General features: G+C 40.1%; 1 protein-coding gene across 2 annotated transcripts in view; it reads right to left on the bottom strand.

Annotated features, from left to right (window-relative positions):
- Nucleotides 1–3,300: 3,300 nt before the first annotated feature.
- The window catches only part of LOC104984749 (cytochrome b5 reductase 4), a 117,011-nt gene continuing 109,001 nt past the window's right edge, over nt 3,301–11,310 (bottom strand). For both annotated transcript variants that reach the window (XM_010834654.1, XM_010834655.1), the window contains 2 exons: nt 6,046–6,210; nt 3,301–3,891 (listed from right to left, as the gene is read on the bottom strand). In XM_010834654.1, the coding sequence (XP_010832956.1) occupies nt 3,837–3,891; nt 6,046–6,210 (220 nt within the window). In that variant the 3' untranslated portion in view covers nt 3,301–3,836. The remainder of the gene's footprint in view (nt 3,892–6,045; nt 6,211–11,310) is intronic.

Below are 11,310 nucleotides of genomic sequence, written 5' to 3'. Positions count from 1 at the left end.
GAAGAGATCTCGAGTCTTTCCCATTCTGTTGTCTTCCTCTATTTCTTTGCATTGATTGCTGAGGAAGGCTTCTTATCTCTTCTTGCTATTCTTTGGAACTCTACATTTTGATGCTTATATCTTTCCTTTTCTCCTTTGCTTTTTGCTTCTCTTCTTTTCACAGCTATTTGTAAGGCCGCCCCAGACAGCCATTTTGCTTTTTTGCATTTCTTTTCCATGGGGATGGTCTCGATCCCTGTCTCCTGTACAAGGTCATGAACCTCAGTCCATAGTTCATCAAGCACTCTATCTATCAGATCTAGTCCCTTAAATCTATTTCTTACACCCACTGTATAATCATAAGGGATTTGATTTAGGTCATACCTGAATGGTCTAGTCGTTTTCCCTTCTTTCTTCAATTTCAGTCTGAATTTGGCAATAAGGAGTTAATTATCTGAGCCACAGTCAGCTCCTGGTCTTGTTTTTGTTGACTGTGTAGAGCTTCTCCATCTTTGGCTGCAAAGAATATAATCAATCTGATTTTGGTGTTGACCATCTGGTGATGTCCATGTGTAGAGTCTTCTCTTGTGTTGTTGGAAGAGGGTGTTTGCTATGACCAGTGCATTTTCTTGGCAAAACTCTATTAGTCTTTGCCCTGCTTCATTCCATATTCCAAGGCCAAATTTGCCTGTTACTCCAGGTGTTTCTTGACTTCCTACTTTTGCATTCCAGTCCCCTATAATGAAAAGGACATCTTTTTTGGGTGTTAGTTCTACAAGGTCTTGTAGGTCTTCATAGAACCATTCAACTTTAGCTTCTTCAGTGTTACTGGTTGGGGCATAGACTTGGATTACTGTGATATTGAATGGTTTGCCTTGGAAACGAACAGAGATCATTCTGTCATTTTGAGACTGCATCCAAGTACTGCATTTTGGACTCTTTTGTTGACCATGATGGCTACTCGATTTCTTCTAAGGGATTCCTGCCCACAGTAGTAGATATAATGGTCATCTGAGTTAAATTCACCCATTACAGTCCATTTTAGTTCACTGATTCCTAGAATTTAAACTGTGGGTCGATTCAAATCCACTTCAGCTGACTCACTAATTAAGGCGGTTTTAAGACTTGCCTGTCTTCCAAGGGGCATGTAGCTGAAGCAATATCTGCCGAAGTTACTTTCCTAGGAACTTGGAGTCAGCTGTGTCTAGCTGGAACTGAGCTGGATAAGACTGGATAGGATCATTGATGCTCCAAATAGCACAGATGAGTGGCCACGCAGTGACCTTTTGATATCAGAGGGCTAAAAACTCCACCCTCAGATCCTGCAGAGTGCCTCCACTTTTGAACATGCAAGGGCCTGGAGCTTAGTCACGCATGGGCAGAATGACAATTGCTCTAGCTTTTCCCAATCATCTCTCCCCATGCCTAAGAAAACCCTGCTTCTTTATCCTTTATCCCATAAGTACCCCAGCCCCTTCCAGATCTGAGACTTGTTCTCCAGCCTCCTGACTTGGCAGATTTTTAAAAAAACCCTCAGTTCAATTCAGTCAGTCAGTCATGTCCAATTCTTTGTGACCCCATGGACTGCAGCACTCCAGGCCTTCCTGTCCATTGCCAACTCCGGGAGCCTACTCAAACTCATGTCCATCACGTCGGTGATGCCATCCAACTATCTCATCCTCTGTCATCCCCTTCTCCTCCTGCCTTCAATCTTTCCCAGCACCAGGGTCTTTTCCAATGAGTCAGTTCTTTGCATCAGGTGGCCAAGTATTGGAGTTTCAGCTTCACCATCAATCCTTCCAATGAATATTCAGGACTGATTTCCTTTAGGATGGACTGGTTGGATCTCCTGGTAGTCCAAGGGACTCTCAAGCGTCTTCTTCAACAGCACAGTTCAAAAGCATCAATTCTTCATGGCACTCAGATTTCTTTATAGTCCAGCTCTCACATCCATACATGACTATTGGAAAAACCCTCACTTTGCTGCAAACCTTGGTGTCTCAGTGTTTTGGCTTGCTGAGCATCAGCCAATCAGACCTGGTTGGGTTACATGACGGTCATGGCAAAAGGTTAGTTTGGGATCTATTGAATTTTAGTGGGTTGTGGAACATCCAGCTGGTATTCGGGAGGTAAAATTGAAGCTCAGTTGATTCTCAATTTAAGACACTAATCTGAGGATTATTAATATACAGGTTGAGAGGATGCTTATGGGTTTTATTTTGCTTTAAAATACAGTAAGAAGAGGACAGAGGAAAAGATACAGAGAGTAACAGGAGACTTTATTTGCTGGAGGCAGTCAAAAAGGGGTTGGAGGAGAGAGGAAAAAGGAGGATAGAAAAAATAAGAAAGCTGGCTAAGGTAGAATTAATTTCTATATTACTAATTAACTACAAAAAAAAGGTATGCCTAGAAAGTTCATGATCTTAGGGGAGAAAAAGGAGGTGGTAGGAAGGCAGAAGATAGAAAATGTTTCTGTTAGCCACCAGGGAGCATTGACAGCCTAGGACAGCTAGGTCCTGCCTGGGTGAATGAGGACAGACAGAAGAGGGAGACATAGGGAAAGACAGTGTTGACTCAGCCACTTGCACTTGGGGAGCTTCCGAGGCTGGGGGTTTGTAATTTGAGGAATGTTAATATTGTGTTTTCTCTTGAGTATTCCATTCATTTGGTGAAGCTTAGCTGCTTACAAAATCATTTACAGAGAAGTTGGAGACACTCGTCCCCCAACCCCCCTCCCCGTCATTTCTGTAAAAAAGCAATGCTGCTATCCTGAATAAGAGTGAAAAATTGAAGTTAGCTTATGCAGAACCACCCATGCATCCAACGCGGTTTCCTCATGAAAAAGCTCACAATGGCTTTTCTCGATACTCTTTGAAGAATCCCCATCTGTGAGAGCTTTTTGCAGGTTGTGCACAGAGGCAGGGAGAGAGAATAAGATGACCACACAGCAGAGCTTAGGAGGGCTCCCCACTGAGCTGGCATTTGTGGGGTGAGCAACCAGCCAGGGAAGGTACCATTTAGGATGGCGTGTTCCTCATTTTCCTAGCTGGTCTAGGCAGACTCAAAAAGAATTTAAATTTAATCCATTCCAAAGCAGCAAATGATTGTTTTAGGCCATGGGTCCAGAGGCTACACTTCCATTATCTTTCCCGATGTCTCTAGTTTTGGCTAAGAAAAGCTGTCAAAGTTATCTAAGTTTCTAAACACATCTAATCCAAAACTACCTGTGTGAGTGTCTCCAGAATCTTTTATCATTGCCTCTTAATATTCTCCTTACATACCACCCCAAACATGCATTCAAACACATTTCTATGACAAAGATTAAAAAGTACTTAAGTATATTTTTATTCTACTCTGTATCAAGGCCATAGACACAAAATGTTTGGATCGCTTAATAAGTTATAACATTCCGTGTTTTCATAGTAAGAACAAAGACATAAATAATCATTTCCTGAGTTAACAGTGCAATGTAAAATTTAATCTGTATTGCTAATCAGACATTGTACAGCATAGAAATGTGATCAAAATGATCATTTGCTTTATCATGTCATAAAACACGAGAGCTTACTGTAGAACAGTGATACAGTTTACATGGTAAGGAACTTTGTGATTCATAACAAAGAATCCTATACGTACTTGTTGTCATGATTGACTTTTCAGGACAAATATCAGTAGTAAAATAAGTTAAGGTACAAAATAAAGTCCACAAGGTATCTATAGTGAAGAAACGTTTGTTTTTGTTTAAGAAACTGAAACTTGGATTCTAGTTAACCTTTTAGTATATACAAAAATGTTCTCTTAAAAAAAACCTTAAGTAATCACAAATTTAGATTAAACAGTTGAATGACAGCTCTTCATTATGCTGTAAAACTATGGATCTCATCTTTGGAAAAGTTCAGATCATGCAGCATCCTGAAAAACAAATACAAAGCACATGTTTCTTATGGAAGATGCTTGAAAATAAAATAACATCAAAGTTTACCACTGTAACCATAATATTTTTTCATATTTCCCAGTTAGTATGTGCTGTCTAAAAAACCCCATAATTTTCACTTCTAAAAAATTAACAATTCCTTAGTGTCATCAAATATCTAGTAAGTGTTCACACCTGCAGCTGTCTCATAAGTGTTATAATTTTTAAAAGTATGTTTGAATCAAGATCCAACTAAAGTCTATTCACTGTGACTGGTTTATATGTGTTTTAGGTATCTTTTGAGCTGTAAGATCCCCTCCATCTCTCTCTGTCCTGCAATTTATTTGTTGACAAAATGAGATTTTCACACATTGACTCCCCCATGGTTCTGATTTTGCAGTATCCCTGTGGCTTTACTCTAATAATATGTTCCTTTTTCCTTTTATCTCCCTAAATTTAATAATCAGATCTAGAGGTCTGATCAGATACAGGTTCAATTCTTTTTGACCAGACTACGTCATAGATCGTGCTCTTTCATCACGAGGCACATAATACCTGGTTGGCTCTCTTTTGGGATGCAAACCACCACTGATGATCTAGGTACGGATCAATTAGTTCATTAGGGACTGAAGTTGATGACATCCTACTTCTATCATTATTTATCAGCCAAGGAATTCTCTAAAGAATAACTTCTTCTCACTTATTATGTGGTTACACAGTAGTATAGCTCATACAGAAAAGGCAGAATAAATCCTTATTTTTTTCCCCTTTATTCATCAGTTTTCAAAGTAAGGAGTTGATACCATAGCATTCTATCTTAATTTTCCCTCACGGAAAAGTAGAAATACGGCTTAAGTACAATTTAACTTGGAAAACACTATCAAAGGAGATAGTGCCTTAAAAGTAGCTGTTTAAAATGCTGCTAAAAAAATAAACATTTATTTAGAACTCCCTCTATGTAGTCACTGTGCTAAGCACTTCAGTGCATAAATATTATCATTTATTGCCTTGTATAAATGAGGCTTCCCAGGTGGCAGTGGTAAAGAATCTGCCAGTCAATGCAAGAGATGAGCAGATGCGGGGTTGATTCCTGGGTCGGAAAGATCCCCTGGAGGAGGAAATGGCAACCCACTCCAGTATTCTTGCCTGGAGAAGTCCATGGACAGAGGAGCCTGCCGGGCTACAGTCTGTAGGGTCCCAAAGAGTAGGACACGACTGAGCGACTGATACACATGTACATATAGAAATGCACTAAAGTTTAGAAAGTTTTGGCTCGTAGTTAATGACTGCAGGGTGACTGTAAGTGGTGGAGCTTGGTTTCCAACCCAAACTGGTAGCTTCCAGAGCATACACACATATTCACACAAAGGCCAGGATGGCACAGGAGTCAAAAGGACCAATGTGGTACAGCAGGCAAGCCTCTCACTATCTAACCCCATCCTATCTTTTCAGCCATACTGCCTGTCTTTTTCATAATTAAAAATAAAACAGCAAGAGAGAAAACTATCTAGAAAGTGTTAGGTTCAGTCATATACCAAACAAGGAAATGCAGAGCATTTAAGGCAGCTGTATTTTAAAATCATCTAGAAACCCAATAACAGTGGCTATCGCTATATCTAAACTAAACATGTTAAAGTGTCATTTTAGAGTTAAATCAGATCAAGGTGATTTTTAAATAAGATAGTCATACCACTGAGTTTTCATTGTGCAGAGTTCAACTCTTTGACTAATGCTCACCCAGCTGCAGAGAGGGAGGATCAAAAGCTATAATGAGATGAACATAGCTTATGATATTTTAAAAGATTATTATATATTATGAAGCTTTGGTGGAAGGAGAGGCTGAATCTAGAGCCCTAAAAAGATCTGGCACCCATTCTATGAATGTGTTCACGCTGCCTGCCACTAGGAGAGGCTATCAAGAGCTGGGTGTGTCTTATTTTTGTGTTCACGTTTAACTCTGTGCATAACTGGGGCCTCCGACCCTTCACTGCATACAGATGAAACACTTGGTCAGTATTTTCTTACACTGTGACAGACTTCTAAAGTGCAGGTTCATATGAACAGGAAGAACTGAGAGCCACATCAACTGCTTTCTACAGGAGGCTGTATTTCACCAGTGCTGCAGTTCTTTCTCCTACCACATTGCTACTCACTTCATTCCTTGTTCTGTGAATGGCGTTGGTCCACAAAGGCAGATGAGGACTTTGGATGTGTCTGATCTTCTTTTCAAAAATTCAGAGAGCAGAACTGGTGAAATGTATCCCTGTTTGCCACTCCATTCAGAAGTAGGTGCTGAGAGGACAAATTCTACCTCAAATCTGGAGAAAAGAAACATTTCTTTATAAAGTTTATTATGTTAAACATGTCAGGAACATGTTTCAGGTTCAATAAAACATCTTTTTTCTCCTCTGGAGAACAACTGAATATAGGAAGGTTGATACACTTGCTAGAAGAGCACTGGAAGGGATTGTAAACAAAGATTTCACAAAAAATACAAGTAAATCCATAGTTATTTAACATAAACTTTTGTTACAGAAAAGAGAATAATTTGACATTTTTTACTGAACTCAGAGAGAGCTTAGCCTGGGTTCATGACCTGTGTGTAATTACATTCTACCTACATATAAATGTATTCCACTCAATAAACAGTTGTTGAGTTCAACCAAGGATGACTATATCCAAGATAGAGAATGTGGTTTTTAGGGACCCTACAAACCAAATCATTTTAAATTAAAATATTTTGAATTAAAAAAAGAAAGCTCAAAGTTATCTCAGAGAGCTCCACGCTTCTATTAATCTGCTCAGTAAAGAACATGACCAATGACATGTGCATTTTAATCTCTGACTCAAACCCTTCTAATGAGTCCTAGACTCTGATAACCAATTGCCTATCTGCCTCTTTTCTGTTAACGTCTCCATGGGCTCACCTCACCCTGCAGTCTCCCTGTGCCACACTTGGCTTCACTGCTGTGAATGGCACACACTCATGTGGGTGCACAAACCAGAAACCTGAGACTGATCTGCCTCACCTTTCACATCCAGATTCTCCCTGATCCTAGCTCCTAACTCTGTGCTCTGCTTCTCAGCCTGCACTGCCACAGCCTGCCTGTTCTCTTTCTGTAATGTTTCTACCACACCCCACCGTTCAGTTCTTAGCTCAAGCATCATTTCTAGGGAAGCACTGCTGTTCCACTGTCTTTTCTTATATGTGTTGTAGAAATGTTTCCCTTTTCCTCTTCTTTATCACTCTTAAATCAGGCTGTAAATAGGTGGTCACCGAGATGATTATTTTAGTAATGTCTGCTGCTGTTGCTAAGTCACTTCAGTCGTGTCTGACTCTGTGTGACTCCACAGATGTCAGCCCACCAGGCTCCCCTGTCCCTGGGATTCTCCAGGTAAGAACACTGGAGTGGGTTGCCATTTCCTACTCCAATGCATGAAAGTGAAAAAGTGAAAGTGAAGTCGCTCAGTCGTGTCCACTTTCCCCATAAGACTAGAAACTCAATGAGGGCAGGGACTGGTTACCGCTGCACCCCTAGTGGCCAGCACACAGGGAGGAAGGCATTTGAGAAGAGTACAGAATTACAATAAGAAAGAAGTACATCAAACCAAGTCTCAAAAGGAGCTCCAGACCAGTTCTTCCCACAGCTCTGTAATATGATATGTGACCTGCTGGTGAAGAGCCAGAGCAAATTGAAAATTCTAAGCTGTACCTGGTCCCTTTGCTCTGTTTTCAAACACCACTAATTCTTATCATTTTTCAGCAGCATAGATCAAATGCCTTGCTACATTTTCTGCTTGAGAAATTTAGATCTTTTCTCAATACTGGCAGAAATTAATTATATGTTAATCTCAAGAAAATGCTGAAGTGAATCATTTCTCTCGTGAGGTGGCCTGGGTAGCCGAACACCAGAACAGAAACAAGAGGCAGCTGGTGCAGTGGTCCTTGCCTGGCTGCACTGCAGCAGGTTAACGCTCCCAAAAGCTGATGGGAGTCGGGGTGGGGAGGGTGAGGGTGGGACAGGTACACAGATCACCTCAGGGTCCAGCTGGGGACAGAAAAGCCGTCCCAGCTCTCAGCAGACCCAGACTCTAGGTGGGAAAAACTACATGCTCTTACAATTCTAATAATCTGATTTCATATTTAAAAACCCTATAGAGACATGTTTTATTTCTTGCTTTCAAGATTCCCATTTTGTTTTAGCAGTGATTCAAATCCACCCTATAGAAAATAGCACCCCCAAAAAACATTCTTTCACTAACATTTTTTCCTTCCCTGCAGTTATAATTAAGAAAGTGTTAGATAATTCTGGAATGTGATGTCTGTTTACTGCTTCATAAGGGCAGAGTCCTTGTTTATCTTCTTCTACACTGTATTCAGGCTTGGTTTGAGACAAATGTGCAAAAAATACTTGATGAATAAATAAAAGAATTTATTGAACAAGCTATACTGGTTAAAAATAAACAGTATACTTGGAAAAGCAAAGCCATATGCTGGTATCTATGAAATTACATATAAAAATGTATGCAAATTTGTGGGAGCATTTTTCTGGGAAGGTCCATAACCTTTCATCAGATTATCAAAGGGGACCCAAGAGCAGCTGCAGAATCACTATCTTAAGACATTTCTAATTATACATAGACAGTACAATGGAAGACAGCAACTGCCTTGTTAAATTACAAATGAAAGATAGTCTCCTCTGCCTCTATTTTCCAATAAACCTGTCACTGGAATAAAACTGCTAAGATATGTAAATCAATATTGGGTGTCCTTTGTCATCCAAAAAAATCCTGCTTTTCCTTTAATGAGCTGCTTTAAAAAGAAAAAAAAAAATCCTCATCAGTGGCATACTTTCTACAGGCATCTACCATAGGGTGAAAAATAACTGTGATCCTTACGTAAATGGTATAAATTCCTTATATGTTTTGTATTTAGTTACATATTGGTCCCCTGGGTATACCTTTGGGGCTCTCAAAAGAAAAAGACCAGGTGGCATGGATGCAGTTTTAGAGGACGGTAAGGAGACTGTTCTGGAGAAGGAAATGGCAACCCTCTCCAGTGTTCTTGTCTGGAGAATTCCATGGACAGAGGAGCCTGGTTGGCTACAGTCCATGGGGTCACAAAGAGAAGGACATGACTGAATGATCTTCTCCTTCCTGGGACTGGAAAAGAGCTTAAACTGGAGTGGGAGCAATCCCAAGTTCACTCAAGAATACCTGAATGAAGGACTTTTTACACCACATCAAGATACAGACGGTTATTATGGATGGTTACTTCCGAATTTTTCTAAAAGGCAACTTACTGTCTGAAGCATTTGTAGCTTTGAGGCGTGCACTGCCTCAGGTGAATGTCCTGAAGTTCCTTTCTACCCTATTATTTCAAAAGTGCCAGAAAGGACTCGGACTCTTGAAAAAGTTATCAGAAAATACATTTCGAGGATCCATAAAGTGCAAAGCAATATATATGAGAGAGAAAGAGAGACCTGATTCTATGAGGTCTAAATGTCAATGGAAGTAAACAAGCTTGTGAAAAAGAAATTATTTTTAAGTAGACTGATAACGACTTGAGATAAAAAATCTTGAAATACAAATGTATTCATTAGTCTAAACCGCATGCAGAGCCTGAAGTCATTTAACAACATATTCCCTCCTCCCCCAGGCAATCAACTTCCCGGACCCACTGATTCCTACTTCTTAACACAGGCATGGCCCTGCCCTCCCATTTTTACTGCCATAGCTTCAGTTCCAGCCCTTCTATCCCTCGTCTAAGATGCTGCTCTATTAGCCTTATCCTCATCTACCTGGCACATCCTCGTTATACTAGTTTTCCTAAAAACACAGATCCAATCTCACAATTACTTTGCTTAAAAAGCTTCAGTGACTTGTTACTACCCACAAAATAGTATTTCAAAAGTATTTGGGGCCCCAGCTTTCCCTGGCTTTTCTAAACTAAAGAAAAATACTAGAAACTGTGGTGAACGCTATTTGCTCATGGGAGAAACAGCTCATAAACAGCTGACGTTAACATGAGATAAAATGTACATCTTATAGAAACATTTCTCAAAATGAATCTGATGAAACACCTGTGTTCTTTCAAATGTTAGTGGTAGTCTATGGTGGGGGAGGGGGAAGCTAACCTAATCAAGGAAGTTTGGGGGAAAATTAAAAGATATTTCTTTAGAATTTTTCAAAACCTTGAACATGGTAAGTTCATATTAAGCTTCAAGAAGCTAACAGAGCATACATTATTTCTCAAACCTATTTAATCACAGAGCCCTTTAGGGTGGGAATACATGAACACATTCGAAGAAACACACCCCTGGAGGAACATCTAGCAGGGGAACAGAAAATGGTTTAGGGTCCAGATTAGGGACCCACGTATCTGAGTTGCCTCACAGGCTGCAGGAAAAGGAAGGGATTCAAGAACTTTCTTCAGTTTCCTTATGCTTCCGGAATCACTGGATTTTTCTATCTTAAAGGAACTAACACATTGCTAGTCCCCAGAGTACAGAAAAACTTTACCTTTTGAGAGGCTATTTGTCAAAATGGATCAGTAGCTTTGGTACACTTTGACTTAGTGAGTCTTCTGGTGAATTTCTATCCTGCAATACACAGAACTGTACAAAAAAGGTCTTAATGATCCAGATAACCATGATGATGTAATCCCTTACCGAGGGCCAGACATCCTGGAGTGTGAAGTTAAGTGGGCCTTAGGAAGCATTACTACGAACCAAGTTAGTGGAGGTGATAGAATTCCAGCTGAGCTATTTCAGCTCCTAAAAGATGATGCTATTAAAGTGCTGTACTTGATCTGTCAGCAAATTTGGAAAACTCGGCAATAGCCACAGGACTGGAAAAGGTCGGTTTTCATTCCAATAACAAAGAAGGGCAATGCAAGAGAATGGTCAAACTACCATAAAATTGCACTCATTTCACAAGCCAGCAAGGTAATGCTCAAAATCCTCCCAGCTAGGCTTCAACAGTATGTGAACTGAGAACTTCCAGATGTATAAGCTGGATTTAGAAAAGGCAGAAGAACCAGAGATCAAATTGTCAACATCTGCTGGATCATAGAAAAAGCAAGAGAATTTCAGAAAAACATCTACTTCTGCTTCATTGACTACACTAAAGCCTTTGGCTGTGTGGATCACAACAAACTGTGGAAAATCCTTAAAGAGATGGGAATACCAGACCACCTTACCTGCCTCCTGAGAAACCTGTATGCAGGTCAAGGAGCAATAGTTAGAACTGGATATGCAACAACGGACTGGTTCAAAATTGGAAAAGAAGTACATCAAGGCTGTATATTGTCAGCCTGCTTATTTAACTTATATGCAGGGTACATCATGAGAAATGCCAGGCTGGATGAAGCACAAACTAGAATCAAGATTGCCAGGAGAAATAGCAATAACCTCAGA

This window comes from Bison bison, unplaced genomic scaffold (genome assembly GCF_000754665.1).
Source record: "Bison bison bison isolate TAMUID 2011002044 unplaced genomic scaffold, Bison_UMD1.0 scf7180017864035, whole genome shotgun sequence".
In the NCBI taxonomy this organism is placed as follows: Eukaryota; Metazoa; Chordata; class Mammalia; order Artiodactyla; family Bovidae; genus Bison; species Bison bison.
The sequence above is the reverse complement of the archived record's forward strand: the minus strand, read 5'-3'. Positions and strand labels throughout refer to the sequence as shown.